General features: G+C 35.4%; 1 protein-coding gene across 1 annotated transcript in view; it reads right to left on the bottom strand.

The window, feature by feature from the left end:
- The window catches only part of Slc7a2 (solute carrier family 7 member 2), a 65382-nt gene that overhangs the window by 7167 nt on the left and 35536 nt on the right, over positions 1-22679 (bottom strand). The window contains exons 2-9 of the mRNA XM_026389432.2: positions 18383-18773; positions 17538-17693; positions 12799-12964; positions 11645-11778; positions 7761-7983; positions 5275-5411; positions 2702-2804; positions 918-1123 (exon numbers count right to left, since the gene is read on the bottom strand). Of these exons, the coding sequence (XP_026245217.1) occupies positions 918-1123; positions 2702-2804; positions 5275-5411; positions 7761-7983; positions 11645-11778; positions 12799-12964; positions 17538-17693; positions 18383-18758 (1501 nt within the window). The 5' untranslated portion in view covers positions 18759-18773. The remainder of the gene's footprint in view (positions 1-917; positions 1124-2701; positions 2805-5274; positions 5412-7760; positions 7984-11644; positions 11779-12798; positions 12965-17537; positions 17694-18382; positions 18774-22679) is intronic.

Below are 22679 nucleotides of genomic sequence, written 5' to 3'. Positions count from 1 at the left end.
CCTTTCTTCTTTTGCATTGGGAAAAGAGATGGTTGATTTTACTGATTTAAGAAACACTGTATGATTCTGCATTACCGTCTGCTTAGACAACAACCTTCTCACTTGATGCTACCATCTTGCTTTCCTTGCCCATATGCCATCTGGAACCTCATTTGCTACTCTCTGACTATATTACATGGACTGATGGGATGCTATAGAGGGTAGACAGTTCCCCTGCTTTTTTTTTTCCCCCAATGAGAGATGGTAAGTGTATTTTAAGCTGTTGCAAACTTAAAGTGATAATTCAGATGGATAATATTACATGACCTGCATCCTTTCTCCCTGTTTCAGACAATGACATGATTCCTAGTCTATGTTAGAGGGTCCTCTAACTCTTCTTCAGAGAAACCTCCTCTTCCCTGGCTTGCCAGCAATAATCTTGTGCCATAAAAGCCTTGTGAGAGCAAGGACCATCTCTCCTACTACTCCAAGTGCCCAGCAGGGTGCCACACCCATGATGATCAAGAAAAGTCACTGGATTTACGGGTAATTAGATAACTGGGTGAGCAAACAAAGATTTACTACATTGCCTCCCAATCCCATCTGATTCAGGTTCCATTATTGGAAGAGGTATTTGACTTGATAGACTTAAAGCAGAGTATCCTAACAACCAGTGAAATGTTTTGCACTTCTGCAACTCTTTCCTTAGGGAATTTCTTCCTTTCTTCTTCAATTATCAAGACGCAATAAACCTATCTTGATAATACTCACATAATCTCAACTACTCATAACTTGTTAGGTGGAAATTTCAGGACTCAAATTGGTTGCTAACATAGGTTAGAGCAACACAAGTCCTACTGTCCTCTTTCTTTCACTTCATTCTGGCTCCATTTACACACATCTGCTGGTCTTTACAACATGCAGTGAAGAAGACTTACCTAGGAATCCTACCAGAAAGCTCACGAGAGAAGCCGACTGTCGTGTAGGCAGAGCAGAGGGGCTAAAGAGTGTTCGCAGGCTGAAGCCTTGTTGTTGCAGCATGATGACTTGGGACTCACTTTTTGAGGCTGTATCGGCACATGATCCCAGAGCTTCTTTCTCAGGGGAGTATTTGGGCTGCTCATAACATAAACCAGGCTGGTACCTATCCCCAAATAGATACTTGTGTCTTTATTTTCAAAGAGACATTTGGCTCAAATGAAACCAGCAGCCACAACTCTTAAGAAGGACATGTTACAAAGTCATACTGTGTGCAATCAAGTGACTCTTCCCACGACCCAGACACATGATGTGCCGACCCAGGTCACAAACCTTTTCAATAAAATATCTGTAGCAACCCTGGATTTTCTCTGATAACACTTAATTAGAAAGTTATACAATAGATGCAAAAAACAGTTAAATTTTAAGGTGAGGCAATTGTGACAATAGGATAATTGCTTCTGAAATCAACTAAGCTCAAAGGAAATGGAGTTCATGGAAACAGTATAGAAACTTTGGCTAAATACCAGCTACCGAATAGTGTAATCTCTTCAGGTTGGTATTCAAAGGCCTCATCATAGTCTGGTCTCATTTCCACTAACTTTCCAATCTGACTCCTATAGCTTAACCCAGACAAGATCATCTAACCATTTTGCCTTCTCCCTACCCAGTGCATACCATTTTCCTTTATGATTTATGCCCTCTTCCTCTATAGAAAGTTGTCAAGATAGCAGCCTGCACCTCCTACCACAGGCCCCACCTCCTGGTATCTCCCCCATCCTTCTCCAGTGAGGCCTCTTCTTCTGAGCAGCCTTTGCTTATTTTAGAAAGTAGTATTTTCCCTCCATATAAAGAAATATGCTCACTGAGAAAAAAATACCCTAACGTATGCAGAAGAAAATTAAAACCACCTGGAACCACTCCCAGTGTTAATTACTGTTAGCATTTTGGTACAATTTCATCCAGGCATATATGTGTATATACATATATCAATTCTTTATGTAAACATATGTTATTTAAGTAAGCTCAGATGCTATATATAGGTTTACATCCTGAAACTGACATATATATCCACACAATTATCACTTTATTTGCTGTAAAAGAATCCACTGAATAAATGTATCCTCATTTATCTAACCATTCTCTTTTTGATAGGTTAGTTGCATTTTTTTTCACTCTTGTAAATTTACCTTTTCCATGAACATCTTTTAAATCTATCTGTGCATGCTTCTTTTTTAAATTTGTTTTAGTTAGTTACACATGACAGTACAATGATCTTGACATATCATGACATTTGAATCAGATAGGGTTTAATTTCTCATTTTTCTGAATGTACAGGTTCCAGAATCATATTGGTCATGCAGTCACATATATACATACAGCAATATGTATGTATATATGTGTGCATGCTTCTTCAATTAAACTTTTAGTGTAAAATTTTGGCACTGAATTATCGGGACAAAAAGTATTGTATATTTAAATGTCTTTATACATTATAAGAAAATACCATTTACATAGATTGGGCTGACCTCTCACTAATGATCAAACTGTGCTCAATTCTTTGCTAAAGACCAAGGCTGCTTCTGCTTCTGCCACTTTACAATGATTTTTACTGACGGACATGGCCTCTCACCTTGTCAGACTATTGGCATCCTTGAAAGCAAGGATGGTAAGACCCATTTTCTTTACTCCCTGAGCCCTACCCTCCCTGAGCACATGCCTTTCAGAACCAGTGGTAACTCACCTGAGAATGAGCACACAGGCTGCGACCAGAGAGTAGGCCATAAGGGTGCCAATGGACATCATGTCCACAAGTGCCTTCAGGTCAAAAAGAAATGCCATCACAGCTATTGGGAGAAGAAAAGGAAAAAAGACCAAGTTCATGACCTCTGATGAAATTCAATACAGTTAATCACTTGACTCAGGGACAAATAACTGGCACTTTTTTAAAAATTTCAGTATCAATGACAAATTAAAGTATAGAAAATATATTTCTCATAGTTATAAAGTGTTCTTTAGGTCATATAAATTGCTAATCAGTCTTCAAAGACCCTCAGCTGTCTAGCAAGTACAAAATATGTCTCATTTATTATTTGCAACACATTTGTCCTGACAAACAGTGAAAATATATGATAGAATACTGTCCTGGGATGTCTCAGAAGAAAAATATTGCTAGCAAATACTGGCTAGCTCACTATTAAAAACCATAAAAAAATTTCAGAGAGTTTTCATTTTAGAAGTTGTGTAGTCATTTTAATTTCTATCTGTATTAAGAAGTACATACAACCCAAAAACTTTGAAATGAGTTTGACAAAATTAAACAATACAATAATTTTCAATTCAATATTTCTGATATAGATGAAATTCTACTCTGATTAAAGCTATACATTCCAGGTAGACTGGTTATATGTGAGAGACCAGTTTGTGGTCCTGCACACAAAATCACAATGATGTTAACAAGTAAAATATATTTTAATATTAACTTAAATTTATCACATATCAGTCCCTATCCTAGTAAGTAGAGAATGTCACATTACATTTATATGGTATTCCAGACCTCTCTGAAAGATTTATATCTCTATGATCTCATTTCATCTTTAAGTCAATGATCTTATGAGATGGGAAATAATTTTGGTTTAGCTATGTAAAATAGCTGGTATTGGACCATTTTTGACCCAAAACCCAGCATTTGCCCATGGTCTGACCTAACAGGATTATCCCCATTTTACAGACAGGTTAACTTAGCAAGGCTACAATCACCAGGCTGAGGCAGAGTTCCACCTAAACCAACATCCCTGCACTCCTTCTACAATACCACATCTTTCCTTTAAATACACTGTAAGTCTAACTTCAAAAACTCTTTATTGCTAGTATACTTAATTTTCGTATGTTTTATAAGGATCACAGTGAAATAAGGTAGCTAGAGAGGAAAATATGATTGATTATCCATACAGGCAAGTAAGGTCTGAGAGTCCAAAATAACCAAAATGTAATATTTCAGAGCATTAAAAGAAGAATTCCATTACAATTACCTTCTTTCATTATTAACTTCTACATCTTATTATGCTGCTGAATTACATTATTTTCAAGTGGAGAGGGATACATTATCTTTAAAATTCTGAATACAAAGTATTATTGGGCAATAGTTTTACTTAAAAGAGTAAAAGGTTTTAGAGATTAAATAAAATGTGTGATCCTTTGACAAGAAAAATTTATGAACTATCTTTAATACTGTAATACACTGATAAATAAAATGATCTTTGGGTCATCCAGCTCAATCTTTATTTTATAGGGACAGAAATCTGAGAAAACAAGTGACTTGACCTTCTAATCTACGCCTTGTCAACTGTCAGATTTATTGAAAAATGTTCACAAAGTGAAACTGTTTTCAGCAGATACTTTCTAGCCCTGAAATCGCATTTCATATATAATGAAGCATTAGCCCTCTCTAAGTCCCCAATATATCAGAGCTTTAACAAATTATTTTGACTTAAATGTCTACTACCAAGACTATATCATTTTATATATCTATAAAACTTTCTATTGTTTTTATCCTGCTTCTTATAACAGTCCTCTAAGACCATTCTTTTCAAGCTGTAGGATCTATGAAAATTTTTGCATGCAATAAGAATCTGGCCGAAGACATTTTATAAGGATATGAAGACATGTCAAAATGTAGGCAATCTGGATTTTCTGAATGTAAGTTACACATCCAAATTGGTGCAAATACAACTAGATTCCAAATGGGGTAAGAGGATATTGTAAGTCTCAGAGAACTAGGCACCCAAAAAGCAGGGATGCCACAGTACTGAGGGCAGCAAGTACAATGGCCAGCCAGAGGTTATCTTTTATCTTTGACATTTCTCAATACTTGATTAAGGAGGGGTGAAGTTTAGCTTTCAAAAAAATCCTAGAATCATTATCTTAAAATTAATATTTCCCAAATTAAGTGATTCTTCAATTAAAATATTCTGTATCAAAAATAGAATTTCATATGCTCATTCATCAATTAAAAAAGTATACCCAATACATATTGAAGAAGCATTATTTTATAACCTTTGCACATCAGTTAGAAGTCCAAATGGTTAAAATAATGACATAATAAAAAAATCCCAAAATATAAATTAAGGATGAATTTCAATTTACCACCACCACCACCACAATTTTCAAATGTTAATTCCAATGCTCATACATTAATTTATCCATGATTTTGTTCTTAACTTACATGCACAGCATGCAGACCCACTTTCTAAGTCCATGCATGCGCACAAAATGCTCCAGTCCAGTGTTGAAGAAGCCTATATTTGTAAAGCTTACCAGAAATGACCCCTGCAGTCAACGTGGCAGCAACTGGTGACTGCCTCTTACTCACTCTGGCAAGAAATCTAAACAGTAAACCATCCCGGGCCATGGCAAACAGAATGCGGGGTAAAGGAAACATAGAGCCCAGAAGACTAGAACAGAAAAATTCATAATCCACATGTAAGTTATTTTAAGTATTATTCCAGAAAGGTATATACACAGGTAAAGACTGGACATAGTAACATGCAGAACCAAAAAATTCAAAACAGGAACAAGTCACAAAAAATTACTGAACTATTGAACTTCATATCAATCAAAACAGGTGATCACCTAACTTTCTATTCTTTCTCAGAATCCTTGATGAAAAAGATCCCCCTTTTCTCAACAGACATCAACCCTCTCTCACCTGCCACTGCACCCGATGATAAAGTAGCAATTATTGGTGTCTTCGTTTTGGAATTGATTTGAGCTAGACATTTGAAAAGCAACCCATCCTCCGCCATAGCATAGATTACCCGAGGCATTGGGAAAATGGATCCAAGAAGACTGAATGAAAAGCAAAGACATGCAGTATGGCAAACACATTCATGCAAGATTACACCTCAGCACTGAAATCAAGTAACTGTGTACAAATCAGCTGGACAGCTATAATTATGAAGTCATATTATTTTAAAATGCACTATGATTGGACATTTAAAAATATTTGCCAATACATTGTACTAGTCATTATTTTGTTCCAGATTATTTGCCCAACCAAATTATCACACTGAAAACAATATTGCAAGTAAGTCATCTGTGTGCACCATGAGTCTTATTGAATTAGAATGAAATAATTAGACATTTCAAAAAAAACCAAATTAATATCATTAAGACATTTTTGGTGACAATAATTCAGAAATAAACTTCCTAAATTAACACATAATTAAAGAAGAGATTAAGCAGCTGCATCTCATATTCAGTAACTATGCATTTTTATATTATCATTATTTTTCATCATATAGACTAATCTTTGATCAAATTGGTAATAATTCTCAGCATCACAAGATAATTAAAGCTGATACAGGTTTTTTTTTAAAAAAATCAACTTACTGAAAAGGTAGTACAGAGAAGTAGCCACAACTAAAAGTTAGTAACAGTAAAGTTTAACAAGAATTTTGCTTAAGATTTTTAATTACTTGTGTTTCTAGTAATACCATTCCATCTATTATTTAGTTGTAAAAGATGAACACTAAAGAGAAAACAAGTAAAATGCTTTATTTTTAAAAATCCATTTTCTCTTTTAATAAAGGTGTGTTGAGCTTAACCACAGATGAATCTCTGTCCAACCCTTCTAAGACTACAGTGACACAATATGTTTACAATTCAGACTTTTTAAACCATGTGAAGGTCTTCAAAATAAACCTCAACACTAGCAGATGGCTGAGAAACCCACAATAGCAATTCTTTCTTTTTTGAGACCTTACTATGCTACCCAGGCTGGCCCAAAACTCCTGGGCTCAAGAAATCCTCCTGACTCAGCCTCCTCTGTGACTGAAACTATAGGTGTACACCAGGTCACAGAATAATTTCTAATTGCCACTCAACATTATTATGTTTTAAAAAAATAAAAGGAATTCTGAAATAAAGCTACATTGAAAGTTATATTTATTTTTCTAATTTGACTTTTAGAAAATTACTTTCACTCAAAACATTAGTAATCAGGCAAAAAAGATTAATTTTCTCTTTGTAAAAATATTCTATAGTACAATGTAGTAAAATATTAGGGTAAAATTTTACTTTTGATCATGTATTAATTGGAAATACGGATAACTCAAAAAAAAAACAAGATATGAATCCTAAAGTATTAAAACAAACAGCAACTGAATATGACCATGTAAGACTCAAATGCCCTTTTCTCTTAAGATAAATAGGATATGAACTTCCACCATTAATTTGAGAATGGTAATTTCTATTTCTAGAGCAAGTTCATTCTGAAAAGTCTGTGCTCATAATAAAAAGTATATGTTTGTATTTTAAAATGATACAACACATATCATCCACTCACACAGACAATATTACTTTAAAGGACAGCAGGAAATGCCAAGTCTGCATACAGTTTCAGACCGTCTCAAACACTACAAGCAACACCAAGGCCAGCAGAAAAACGTTAACGTTATTCTAACGTTACAGTTAGAATCCTAAAGTTTTATAACACACACTTATACAAAGATGAGTGACATATATATGTTTGTGCTGATGCCATATATATTTCAGTGGAAGCTTGGACCATCCATATCTTGGAAAGCTAATTCTAAAACTGATGGGGGAAAAAGGCTTTTTGTTTTAATCAATTAATATTTTTACATGGCAACTCAGGGCAAACTGTTTAGTGAGAACACACAGCTGCAAAATAAGTTCCTCAGGTTAGGATATTTTTAGAACATACAAAGGCAGTGTTTTAGATACTAACTGCACTTTGGAGGAACCCAAACTGCCCCTACCCCAAAGGAAAAGCAATGTACCTTGTTGACAACGCACACAGAGAGCCTGCTGCAACAACATATTTGGCAGGGCCCCATCCAACATACTCAAATGCCACTGGAAGGGGGCTTTTTTCATCGAGGAGGTAGTAGGGCATCATAAGTGTCAAAGCTGCAGAGACCCCAAAATAAGCCATAAAGCAAACAAGCAAAGAAGTCACTATTCCAATGGGAATAGCTTTCTGGGGATTCCGGACTTCTTCACCTAAGGAAAGAAACAAAAGATATTCATGCTTAAGAAATAAATTAAGGGCAAAGAACTTAATGTGGGTCAAATTCTTCCTGTCCTCCATGATGATTCTACTCTGCGTCTGTCCCTGCTGTTTTCTTAGATTGATCCACTTATTTGACACAAAACTTCCCCTCTTTTTTTGAAAGTACTTAGCTATCACATAAAAATCTAATTTCCAGAGGGAGAAGTCACGCATTTAAAAAAAAAAAGAAAGTTTCCCATTAAAAAAAAAAAAAATCACATCAGCATTCTTAAGGATTTAGGGATAGGCCTAGAGTCTGAATCCATTTGGAAAATGACTCATCCACAGAGATTAAATGACTGCTATGACGCTCTGTAGGCTCTTAAACATGAAGGCTTCCCATAAACTTATTTCTAAAGGAATTCTAGTTGCAATATTAAAAAAAAGAATATTTTTTATCCTTATAAAATTAGGCATTACCCAAAACATGGTCAACTGTATTATAAGGCCATGTAATGGTAAGAACCCAAAGGAAACACTTGCAGAGTGATTCTTATTTTAAAAATTTGTTCTTTTTAGATACACATGACCGTAGAGCGTATTTTGACATATTATACACACATGGAGTTTAACTTATTCTATTTAGGATCCCAATCTTGTGGTTGTGCATGATGTGGAGTTTCACTGGTTGTGTATTCATATATGTACATATCTGAATTGTTAGGAAATAGGAAAGTTGTAAGTAAGATTCATTTTGTTTCCTATTTCCATACCTCCTCCCCTCCCTTTATCCCCCTTTGTCTAATCCAATGAATTTCTATTCTTCCCTCCCCACCCCCTTTATGTGTTAGCGTCCACATATCAGAGAGAACATTTGGCCTTTGGTTTTTTGGGATTGGCTTATTTCTTTTAGTATGACAGTCTCCAGTTCTATCTATTTACTGGCAAATGCCATATTTCATTCTTCTTTAAGGCTGAGCAATATTCCATTGTGTAAATATACTGCATTTTATTTATCCATTCATCTGTTGAAGAGAATCTAAGTTGGTTCCATAGCTTAACTATCATGAATTATCGAGCTGCTACAAACACTGACTTGGCTGTGTCACTGTGGTATGCTGATTTTAAGTCCTTTGGGTATAAACTGAGGAGTGAGATAACTGGGTCAAATGATGGTTTCTGAGATGCAACAATTTGTAGTCCCAACCAGCAATGTATGAGTGTACTGGAGTCAGATGAAACCTCAGCGTAGTTTTAATTTATATTTCTCTAATTGCTAGTGAGGTTGAACATTTTTTCATTTATTTGTTGACCATTCATATTTCTTCTTCTGTGAAGTGTCTGTTCAGTTCCTTGGACCATTTATTGATTGGGTTATTTGGGTTTTGGGTGTTAAGTTTTTGAGTTCTTTATATATCCTGGAGATTAATGCTCTATCTGAGGTGCAAGTGGCAAAGGTTTTCTCCCATTCTGTAGGCTCTCTGTTCACCTTCTTGATTGTTTTCTTTGCTGTGAAGAAGCTTTTTAGTTTGATGCCATCCCACTTAGTGATTCTTGATTTTACTCATTGTGCTTTAGGAGTCTTGTTGAGGAACTTTGTTCCTAAGCTGACATGACAGAGTGTTGGGCCTACATTTTCTTCTAGTAGGCATAAGGTCTCTGGTGTAATGCCTAGGTCCTTGATCCATTTTGAGTTTTGTGCAGGATGAGAGACAGGGGTTAAATTTCACTCTGCTACATATGGATTTCCAGTTTTCCTAGCACTATTTGTTGAAGAGGCTATCTTTTCTCCAACATATGTTTTTGGCACCTTTGGCTAGTATGAGGTAACTGTATTTATGTGGGTTTGCCTGTGTTCTCTATTCTGTTCCATTGGTCTTCGTGTCTGTTTTTGTGCCAATACCATGCTGGTTTCTTTACTATATCCGTGTAGTATAATAACGTCTACTATTGTGATGCCTCCTACTGCACTTTTCTCACTAAGGATTACTTTAGTCATTCTGGGCCTCTTATTTTTCCAAATGAATTTCACAAGTGCTTTTTCTATTTTTGTGAAGATCATCATCAGAACCTTAACAGGAAAATTGCACTAAATCTGTATAGCACTTTTGGTATTATGGCCATTTTGACAATACAAATTCTACCTATCTAAGAACATGCAAGATCTTTCCATCTTCTGAGGTCTTCTTCAATTTCTTTCTTTACAGTTCTACAGTTTTCACTGTAGAGGTCTTTCACTTCTCTTGTTAGCTGAGTCCCAAGTGTTTTAATTTTTTTGAGGCTAGTTTGAATGGGATAGTTTTCATAATTTCTCTTTCAGTTGATTCATCATTGGTGTACAGGAATGCAATTGATTTATGACTGTTAATTTTATATCCTGACACTTTACTGAATTCATTTATGAATTCTAGAAGCTTTCTGGTTTTGTGCAGGGTGAGAGACAAGTTTTTTGGGTCATCTAAATATAGAATCATTTCATTGACAAATAGGGGTAGTTTGAGTCCTTGTTTTCCTATTTATAACCCTTTATTTTCTTTCTTTTGCCTAACTTCTCTAGTTAGAGTTTCAAGGATTATGTTGAAAAGAAGTGGTGAAAGAGGGCACTTTTGTCTTATTTCAGTTTTTAGAGGGAATTTCTCTCCTTTTAGAATGATGTTGGCCTTGGGTTTAGTGTATATAGCTTTTACCATGTTGAGGCATTGTTCCTATTATCCGTAGCTTTTTTAGTGTTTTGAACATGAAGAGGTGCTGTATTTTGTCAAATGCATTTTTTGCATCTATTGAGATAATTATGTGATTCTTGTCTTTAAGTCTATTGATGTGATGAATTACATTTATTGATTTTATAAGTTGAACCAACCTTGCATCCCTGGGATAAACCCCACTTGATTGTGGTTCACTATCTTTTTAATATGTTTTTGTATTCAATTTGCCAGTATTTCATTAAGAATGCTTCCATCTATGTTCATCAGGGATATTGGTGTGAAGTTTTCTTTCCTTGATGTGTCTTGGTCTAGTTTTGGTATCAGGGTGATATTAGCTTCATAGAATGAGTTTGAAAGGGTTTCTTCCTTTTCTATTTCACGGAATAACTTAAGGAGGATTGGGGTTAGTTCTCTAAAGGTCTGGTAGAATTGGCTGAGAATCTGTCTGGCCTTGGGCTTTTATTTGTTGGTAGGCTTTTGATGGCATCTTCAATTTCATTGCTTGAAATTGATTTGTTTAAATTTTCTATGTTGGAGAGCAATTCTTATTTGAGTACTTATTGTACAGGATAAAGATAAAAGTATCAGTCAATGTTTTGTCTGACTAAAGAAAAGACAATTTAAGAAGATAATCACTTTAAAGCGATAGCACTCCAAATAGAAGGTTAAGGATGATAATTATGATTAACACTAAGTATCTGACAGCTTGCAAAGTACTGGACCCATATGCTACCTTAGGTAATCTTCACAGTATCTGAGGGGTCTGTACAGCTACAGAAGCCAAGGCTCAGTAGTTTCACTAAGTGCCTTTTAAATCAGATATGGCAGGTGTCACAGATGGATGTGGAATCAGCACCCTTCCTACCCAAATCCCACTCTTTCTTCACTCTCTGCTGCCACGCACAGCTACTCCTGTGGTATAAGGAATACTTTCACCTTCTACCTGGAGCTAAGACATTATTCTTACCAGTTGTTGCAATGCAGTCAAATCCCACAAAGGCATAAAAGCAAGTGGCAGCACCAGCTAAGGTTCCTGCAAAGCCGTAAGGCATAAAGCCACCAGCCCCGTAGATGCTTGTTCCGTTTTCAGAAGGTGGCTCTCTAAGGAAGAAAGCAAACACATTGTTAAGTCATTTTCAGAGAAACTTACACTTTTGGTGATTTGTCTCAAACAACATCCTTTGAAAGTTGTTGTATTCATCAGCTCTTTGAAGCTGACATATAAAAAACTAAAACTAACATCTTATTTTGTCATCCTGTTCTTGACGATGACCCTCTGTGTCACTAACATCCAAGCAGAGGCTGATCAATAGCAAATGCATATACGATCCAGACCTACTCTGGCTAGAACCCACAAGTAGGCAGGATTTTCAGAGTACAGACCCTAGCATGGGCCAAGTTCTGTGACAAAGACAAGAAACTTCCTTCCTATTTTTCCAATATGAGTACATTCTTCAATTCATGAAGCAGATAGGAACCAGATTACAAGTAAAACAGAATTCCCTAGGCTTGCTCAATAATATGGAAGCTAAAATTTTATTATATGTTAAAATCTGTATAAAATCAGAGGACACTAATTTCTACCTCATCAGAATGACCACGGACAATATATATATAAAGAGAAACATTTATATGTATCTTACTCTATATAATAGATGTTTTTGTAATCTTATTTCTGCTTATACACCTAATATCATTCTCCAAAAAACAAGACCTGAAAATTATTAAAAGTCTGAAAAAATGTAAAGAAACTGAATGTGGTCCCAAAGGATGTATGACTCAAAAACACTCATTGTTTTTTAGGGGTGGTGAACAGCTGGGGGGAAAAAGTCAAGTTCTTCCAGTGGTTAGGGTTTGCCCTGGCCCTTCCCAAGAACCAGCAGCTATACAGCTTCTCACAGTGGCTCAACAGGGAGCACACCTACACCTTTATGTCTGGAGGGGAGTCTGGGAGGGAGAGCCTTGGCATAGAACAGAGCCCAGAAAGGTCTCAGAAGCAAAACGTTTGAGAGCCACTGCACTAAAGGAAACTTTCATGTACACCCCATGAAACATTAAAATACAATGTAACATTAAAATAAAAATTAAAAGAGGGATTAAAAAAGACCCTAAATATTTTACCTGGCATTTGCTGATATATTTTTGAGAAACTCTTCACTAATCTTCCAGTTAGCCACATTTCCCTTCACAAAGCCAGCAACCATGACAAAGAGAAGGACCAGGATATTAATAGCTGTGAAGAATTTATTTACCCAAGCAGACTCCTTTACTCCAAAAGATAAAAGACCTATGGAAAAAGAAAGAGCACTGTCATTTTACCTACAAGAAAGGCAATGACATTTTGAAGCAAATATAGACTCAGGGATGTTATTGTTACCAGCCTTCTTGTATTTAACTCCCATTTATTCATTTCCATGGCTAGTTCACTTATTAGTTGACTCATTGTGAGGCCACATCTTCTGAACACAACCAGTTTGATTTCTGGAGGAAAAAGTGCTCAGCCAGGAGATTCCATACTAAGAAATATAAGTCTAGTAACTCTGGCCATTGTTACCAATGGTGGGCAGATGTAAAGCAACACTTCACTGTAATGGAATGCTATTCTAAAAAGCTATTTTAAGCTATTTATTTCATGGTACTGGGGATTGAACCTTTTAAAATTAAAAACTCAATCATACATCTGCCATGTATTTATTTTACACATAGTTGGAATATAATTCTTCAATTGTCATGCCAAAAAAGTTCCTTGTTAAATTTATTTTAATCAATAGCTTTATAGAAACTATTGATTTGTTGTATAGTAAGATATAAACATATTCTATACAAGTAATCTTATCAGAAGAACTATGAAGAGAATAAAAGTCAACCATGATGTCTCCTACATAATTTTGCACATACAAACACAGAGACATATTTCCACATCAACAAATACATAACCTCATTTTTAACAGCTGTGTAACCAATTATACAGAGATGCCATACTTTAATCTCTTATTTATAGACAATTAGATCACTCTTAAGTTTTTTTTTTACATTTATAAAGAGCAGTGATATCATCCTCTTATAAATATCTCTGTATACTTTCTAATTATTTCTTTATAACAATTTTCTTTTTTAAATTTTTTTTAGTTATACATGAACACAATGTCTTTATTTTGTTTATTTATTTTATGTGGTGCTGAGGATTGAACCCAGTGCCTCACACATTTGAGGCAAGCACTCTGCCACTGAGCTACAGCCTCAGCCCACAACAATTTTCTTTCTTTTTTTTAAATTTTTTTTTGATAATGCGAATTTAATCCAGGGACATTTTACCACTAAGCTGCATCCCCAGCCTTTTTTTTTAAATTTATTTTTTAGTTGTAGTTGGACACAATACCTTTATTTTACTTATTTATTTTTATGTGGTGCTGAGGATCGAACCCAGGGCCTCACCTGTGCTAGGCAAGCACTCTACCGCTGAACCACAGCCCCCCAGCCCTTTGTATTTTGAGCTATTTACAATAATTTTCTATAAGTTAATACTGTATCAAAGGTTATGCAATTTTCCCAAGGCTTTTTAGTCATATTGTGAAAATATTCTACAGAAACTTTGGCCCAATTGAAATTGCCCAGTTTTTCTATCAGTGTATTCTGTTCATATTGATTTATAAGATTTATTTATATATTAATGCTATAAGCTCTCTGTATAGTATGTACTTTCCCTATTTATCATTTGCTTTCTGTTTTTATTTAATATTTTATTTTATTTCTCTGTGGTACTGGGGACAGAACCCAGGGCCTTGTGCACATGAGGCAGGTGCTCTAACACTTAACTATACCCAGTTCTGTCATTTGCTTTTAACCTTCCTATTGATTATATATATAGAAAAGTTATTCAAATAACCTATAAATTTTCCTTTTTTATTTACTATCTTTAATGATTTTTTCCTAATATCAACCTATAAATGTTCATATGTTTCCTTCTAGTTATTAACGATTATTATATTTATCATATTTGAATCTTTAATCTATCTAGCATAAGATATGAATTATGGACCTAATAAAGTTTACATATTATTATTGGAGAAATGACTGCTATGGAAATACTATGCCACAGATTTACTTGCTTCTTCTCTATACCCACAACACCCTGCATCCCATAAGCAAGATTTTCCAAGCAGAGGTGAGAGAAGTTGAATCTCATTCTTCTAATTCCCAGAATCTCATAATAATAACTCTGAATGATACAAAGGACAGCCATAGGGTCAGCACAAGTACTGACTCTGTAATTGTCTAGCTGGGTTACAAATGGTTGCTATACATCCCAGAGAATAACAAAGGAACTATCCCATCTTATATCAGTTTCCCAATGTTCCATGTGCACTCTTTACTCTGAGGTCTCATCTCCCACCAATAGACTAGAGACCAATAAATATCTCATCTGAATATGGCATGTACTTCCCTCCGATTGACAAGGCAGGGGGTATTACCAAAGGAATAAATATAAGAGGGGTTTCTGACCTTCAAAAACTGTAAGGACAGTGTTATAATGTAAGTTTAGACTATCTTTAAAGGAAAGCTATGATGGTGAGTGAACAGAGAAAAATGATGTAGGCTCAGGCCAAACCTTAGTCTTGCCATGGAATTTAAATGGGTCACAGCTACATGCTGCTCAATGCTGAGAGATTAATGCTGAATATTTTAAGTTTAATGAAATCACCTCTAAATAAAAAATGATATAACTTATTTAATGTAAGCTAGACTGTTTCGCTACCAAACCAAACTAAATTCCATCATCTGATGAAAGACAATGAATGTATTTTTTTTTTGCCATTAGAAGCAAAATAGAAAACATTTTAGACCGATAAATTTTGTTCATGTTTCTATCCCTATATAATACATTTTATTAAGGACTAACTTTTTAAATGATAAAGATATTTTTTAAATCAGATAATTTTACAGGTAAACATTTCATAATGAGCCAAAAGATATTTTTGTCACATCCTTCTAATCTGGGGGAAAAAAATAGAGGTAAGGCTGGACAGGCAAGAGCAGGTATATTACTCACAGTAAATCAACTAGGAAGTAGGAACAAATAAAAAAAAATTTATTTTTAGTGCAATCCTTGATGGGCTTAATTAGGACTTCAGGGCTGGCGGTATGGCTCAGTAATAGTGTTTGCCTAGCATGCCCAATGGCTCAGGGGTAGAGCATTTGCCTAGCATGCCCAAAGCCCTGGGTTTAATCCCTAGCAACACACACACACACAAGCAAAACCAGGGCTGCAGATAGCACTATCAATCAAAATAAAAAACGTTCAAATAATTAAAACAAGTCAAAGGGCATAGCAGGAAGCAAAATAAGCCAATCCCAAAGAATCAAAGGCCCAATGTTTTTTCTGATATGAGGATCCTAATTCACAATCGCGGGCAGGGAGAAGAATAGAGGTATTCTGGACTAGACAGAGGGAAGTGAAGGAAGGGAAAGGGGTCTGGGGGTAGGAATGATATAATGAATTGGACATTATTATTCTATGTGCCTACATGATTACATGACCTAAGTAACTCTACATCATGTACAACCAGATGAATGAGAAGTTATACTCCATTTATGTATGACATATCAAAATGTATTCTACTGTTATATATGACTAATTAGAACAAATAAAAAATATATTAAAGAAACAACGAAAAAAATGGGGCTGGGACTGTAGCTCAGTGGCAGAATTGCTTGCCTGGCATGTGTGAGGCACTGAGTTCGATCCTCAGCACCACATAAAAATAAACAAATAAAATGCTGTCTACTACAACTGAAAAAAAAAGAAAGAAAGAAAGAAAGAAAGAAAGAAAGAAAGAAAGAAAAAGAAAACAGAGGGGGACAATAGGGATTAACTATGCTTATAAAATGAAGTTGGCCATCAATTGAGTATTTACTATGTTCCATGAAAGAGGCATGTTTAAGGTAGAAACTGATATCCTTATTTTATGGATGAGCAAACTGAGTGATGGATGGAAAGATTAAGTAAACTGTAAACAAACTGTTCTAAAAGCAGTAAGTGGCAGAGCAAGACTGAAAACCAGATTGTTCCTACTTCTAGTTCTTGTGCCTTTTTAAACCACTGTGCTATAACACTGGTAAAAACTAAAAAATTTCATCAACTATGTTTGCTATACAACATCTATGTTCAAAAACAAAAGGTGTGGGCTGGGGTTGTGGCTCAGTGTTAGAGCACTGGCTTAGCACATGTGAGGCACTGGGTTTGATTCTCAGCACCACATACATAAATAAATAATGGTATTGTGTCCATCTACAACTAAAAAATTTAAAAAAAAAAGATGATCTGAATGCCTCCTTTTCAACCGATGCCTACAGTATGCAGATGAAAGCCTGATAGAAAACCTGAATTTCTTCTAGAAATAGTATACTTGCAAATATCCTCATGCTATCATTTGGCTAATGCCTTTTACTCAGACATGTTTCTTCTATCATTCCAAACAATTCAGATTCAGACTTTTGTTTTTGGTTTGGTACTGAGGTTTAAACCCAGAGGCACTTTATCACTGAGCTACAAACCTACCTTTTTTATTTTTAATTTTGAGAAAGGGTCTTGCTAAATTGCTGAGGCTGATCTTGAACTTGCAATCTTTTTTTTTTGGAGTCTCCTGAGTTGCTTAATTTTGAAACATAACCAATCACAGAAGATAAAATGAGTTTAACCAGTGACAATGCCCACAGACATCCAACAGAAACCTAAGTGTGTAAACATGCTGACTTAATCTGGAGAACTCACACTCCAAATTCAGCAGTGACCTACTTTCCTGAGATGATTAATTTGGAATTTGGCTCATCATAGGGAAAAGTATGTTTGGTTATCTTACCTGCTAGAAGTAATATAAGGCACACAGCAAAAAAGTCTGGATACTCTGCAAGGCCAGTATAATTCATTTTGAAGTATGTTCTGAAAAACTGACCAATCTGCTTGCTAAGAAGTTCATCAAAGGTGCCACTCCATGCTCTTGCCACACTTGATGTACCTTCCCAAAATATAGAACATTCAGAGATTAAAAATCACTAGCAGAAAATTAACATCATATGCTACTTGGTCTTATTCTAGGATTAACTTACATTAATTTACATAGATTGAAAATTTTAATCACATTAGAAAATTATTTTAATAATTCTGTAATTACACACTAGTATCAAATGCTCAAGTTCAAAACTGTAGAATCAGGTGACTTTATTTGCAATAAAGAACCACATATTATATATATATATATATATATATATATATATATATATATATATATATATATATTTTTTTTTAACATATATATTTTAACCATAAATAATATATATATATTTTAACATGGGATTTTCAAACCCATTAGGAGACATATCTGGTATTGAAACAAAATCACAGAATTGGGGGAGGGATGTAGCTCAGTGGTAAAGTGCTTTAGCCAGCATGCATGAGGCCCTGGCTTCTATCTCAAGCAAAATAAATAAATAAATAAAACCAATAGATCAATCAATTGATCAATCACAGAATTGTGCAACTGGAGACATTTTAGAAATGAGAAAAGTGAGACACTGGGATCCAGTGACCCACGGGCGGTCAGGCAGCTACCAAGGAACACAGACCTGCACTCCCACCACCAGGCCTCTTGCTCAGGGGTGCTGCTTCTACCAGTCTACACAATTTAGATTCATCTGTGAAACGTACCTATCACATATGACAAAATGAGATTCCAGCCAGTGATGAAGGCCCACAGCTCACCAACTGTAACATAAGTGTACAAATATGCAGACCCAGTTTTGGGGACTCGGGCCCCAAATTCAGCGTAGCAGAGGCCAGCCATCACGGACGCCAAGGCGGCGATGAGGAAGGAGACCACGATGCTGGGGCCCGAGTCAGCTTTGGCAACCTCCCCAGCAAGGACATACACGCCAGCACCCAGGGTGCTTCCCACCCCGAGGGCAATGAGGTCCATGGTGGTCAAGCAGCGGCATAGTTTGGAATCTTCCAGACTGTCTAGAGTGACAATTTTTCTCCGGATCAGACATCGGGCAAAAGTCAGCACTGCTTTGCAGGGAATCATTCTGAAGAGTGCAACCTGAGTGGGAGAGAGGAGGAGGAGGGGGTCAGAGGCATCTGGAAACAGCATCCCTCCATCTGGCGACCTGTCCTGTCCTGACTCAGGGTGACTGCATTCACTTTTTACCTGTTAACATGGTGTGGCTCAGAGCAACCACATGATGGAGGGTTGAGAGCTATGCATTTGCTAGAGCCCACTCACACTCCACACATAAGATGCCATTGAGTGGCTGATTTGGGAAGCAAAGGGTTAGCAGACCTGGGTGTTCAAAAGGATTTGTCACTTTTGTTCACTTTCTAAAAATTTAAAAAAGTATTCTGTTGACAGAAATTCCAGGAGGTGGTTAATTTAGTCATTGCTCCAAGGAAGGAAGTAAATTGCCTCATTGTTTCTGTATCTATAAGCATTCAGGTATTTTAGACCTTACTAAATGTCAACTCAGGTATTTTAGACCTTACTAAATGTCAGGGATTGTGCTACAAGTATATACAGAAAGGTGTTACACAGATGTGTTCTCTAGCTTTATGGCATTTACAGTATAGTTTTGTCTAAAAGCAGGTAAAATGGTGATCGTGATGCACTAGCCAGTCTGTGTGAACTACAGTTTCCTTTTAAAACAATGTAGAGCAGATGTGAACTTGCTAGGATAATGAAACTGCCCTCAAAGCATGCTGAGATTATGTGACTAAAACTACTATTCAATCATGTTTACGTATTTTAAAAGAAATACGTAAACCCCAAATCCATGTCAACTATTATATATTATTATTTATAGCCTTTTTTTAAAAAATGGAAGAAATAAAGAAGGCAAAGAATCTTACTCCCCATTCCTCATTTTATATTTCTAATATCTGTTTAAACTTGATTCCAATGAATATGTACAACCTATGTATAAAATAAAAACTAGAAAGCTCTACATGGCCTTGTCTACAGAGACATGTGATTCAGCAGGCAAATTCTAAAGAATAGGAAATAGAATACAAATTGCTTATCAGTCAATAAAATTTTAACTGAAAAGTCATGTTTGTTTTCATTTCATGTATTGTACTTCTGCACAATGATCTTGTTGGCTTTGAATGCTGTTTCCTTCAACTTATTATATTCACCATCAATAACCTCAACTCATAAGATCACAACTTGACATCTTCCCTCAACAGGTTAGACCCTTATATGCTATAAAATAAACCCCTGAACATGTTCAACCTTAATCTAAAGCTTGTATTAAAATATTTTATTTGTAAGAATAAAATAAAGCTACTTTTCCTTACTAAATCTAAATGACATTTGTAAGAGAAAGAGATATTTCTGGAATGTTAACAAATCAGTATCACATTAATTCTGGCAGGTAAAATTAACCCACTGAACATTATTCATTGACATAAATACAAGTTCTCAATATTGAAGGCAGCTAATTCAAAGAATATAAAGCAACATGGAAAACAAGTAAAAAATTTCTTGAAGTTAAAAATAAACTTTTACACATCTTCAATTTCTTCCATACCAAAACATAGCACTTCACAAGTGCTTGTTGAAAAGTTTGCAACTTTGTCAATACTATATTTAGGCGTTGATAGCTATCCCTGTATAACATACCTAGAAGATAAAGTAGGTACATGTTCTGCTTAAAAAGAATCAGAAAGTGGAAAGTAAAAGTTTTATGTAGAGTTCAATTAAGAGGGGAGGGAAGATGGGAGAAGGTATTTATTAAATGCTGAGTTTCTGTAACGTTTGAAGTATTTTTATACAGACCTGTTCCAAGATCAAGAATTAGGCACCACTGCTAAAGGAACAGTGCTTGGAAATGGTACACTGAATTTCACTAGAGATTTAAGATCATGGGACATGTCATACCCAACTGTAGGAATGCAACAAGTGGGCAACAGAAAGAGGTATACCTATTTGTCATTTAACTAAATAAACGTTCATGAAGGAGCTAGCACTTGTTTAACCTTGACTTTTGTGAATAAAAGACACAGATTCTACAACTAAGCATATTTAACAGAGGAAAAAAAAATCAGAAAGCAAGCAAGGAAAACGAAGCAGGGATTTTTGATAAGATTGGGGGGGAGCTTTTACTTTTAAAACCTTTTTCTGATATTATAATCACACTCATGTTTGTGAAATTTTGAGAGGAAAATATAGCATAAAAATGAAAGAAAATAAGGAAACCAATTATTACCCCAAATCAATAGATTAGTGGTCAGCTCTCCAATATAAAATTGAATGTCATTCACTTCAGATTATGTAGGAAGTAAAAAGTGAACCCTTTTAGAAATGTATCGCTTTCATCAGGTAAGACTGGATGTCTCCTGCTTGTCTCCTATTAAAGATGCAAAGTATTTTATGTGCAGATAGCTTTTCTGTGTGGCTCTGGGGAAATAAGACACAGGTCCCAATTGTCAAGCATTCATTTGCTTCTGAGTAATTGAAAAGCATACGTCAGAAATTTCTCAGAACTGACAGGTTACTCAATGTCCTTTGCAAACAATCTCAACTACGCATAGCCTGGTGAAATACCGATAAATAAAAGCAGTGACACAAAACTAATTTTGTAGAAATACAATGGGATGGGAGAAAAGGAACATGAAAACATACTGGGTCAACTTAATGAGTCATTCTTAAATAAACATTCATCACATCCTAGTGGGCGTATCATACAGTGCTTAGTAACTAAAGAAAAAAGATAATCTCATGCTTTTATAAAATATATATATATATATATATATATATATATATATATATATATTTTTTTTTTTTTGCAGAGACAGTGATATATAAAAATAGTGTGGCAACAAGGGAATGAGAAAATAATGTGTGTCCAGTGTTAGTGAAATAATTTGCTATCAATACTTTTTTTGTTTAATAACTTTTCCTTTAAATATTTTTTAAAAACTCTTGTGAGATAGTTACGTCAACCTTACTCTATTTTTTTTTAAGAGAGAGAGAGAGAGAGAGAGAGAGAGAATTTTAATATTTATTTTTTTAGTTTTCGGCGGACACAACATCTTTGTATGTGGTGCTGAGGATCGAACCCGGGCCGCACGCATGCCAGGCGAGCGCGCTACCGCTTGAGCCACATCCCCAGCCCCTTACTCTCATTTTCGCAAGGCACTTTCACTGCTAAAAAAATATTCAATGGATATCATTATCCAAAGTACATGTATAAAGACACGAATTGGTGTGAACATACTTTATATACAACCAGAGATATGAAAAATTGTGCTGCATATGTGTAATAAGAATTGTAATGCACTCTGCTGTCATTTATTTAAAAATATCAATTAAAAATTTTTTCAAAAAAATAAAAAATTATACAGCAGGATAAAAATAATACACTCATCCTTTTGCAACAAACCCATACAAAGTGATGCTACTGATACAGGGGGCTGACAGTTTTTCCAGGAGTGCACTGTGGATCTGCACCATATACCCACAGTCAGCTTCTGCTATACTTACCAAGGATTCATCTTTAGTATGGAACCTGCATACATGTGCTAAAAGACAGTGATCTGACTCTGGGAAGAGGCCCATGTAACACTCATCCCCATGTCCCTGGCCTTAGAATTATAAAGGGTCTCCATATGACATGTCTATATGATATCTATATGTCTCTATATGACATCTCAAATCATTATGGTGATACCAGAAATAGATATGTATCCATCTTCAATATTTTTTTAAAATTGCTAAAACAGTGGCTTCTCATTTGAGGAAGAAAAACAGGCATAATACTAGATGAGACCTGAAAATAAAATTAGCTAAGTGAGGACTGGGAAAGATTAACAATAAAGTCTGCTGCTGAAGGTTCTGGATGATTTCAATGAGCCAATGAACCTAATGACACATGTGCATCTTCCTCAGCCCACGTTCACCCACTCCCCACCTTAAGTATCACAGTTTCTAAGCACCTTATGCCTTGACGAA

This window comes from Urocitellus parryii, chromosome 14, assembly GCF_045843805.1.
Source record: "Urocitellus parryii isolate mUroPar1 chromosome 14, mUroPar1.hap1, whole genome shotgun sequence".
NCBI lineage: Eukaryota > Metazoa > Chordata > Mammalia > Rodentia > Sciuridae > Urocitellus > Urocitellus parryii.
The sequence above is the reverse complement of the archived record's forward strand: the minus strand, read 5'-3'. Positions and strand labels throughout refer to the sequence as shown.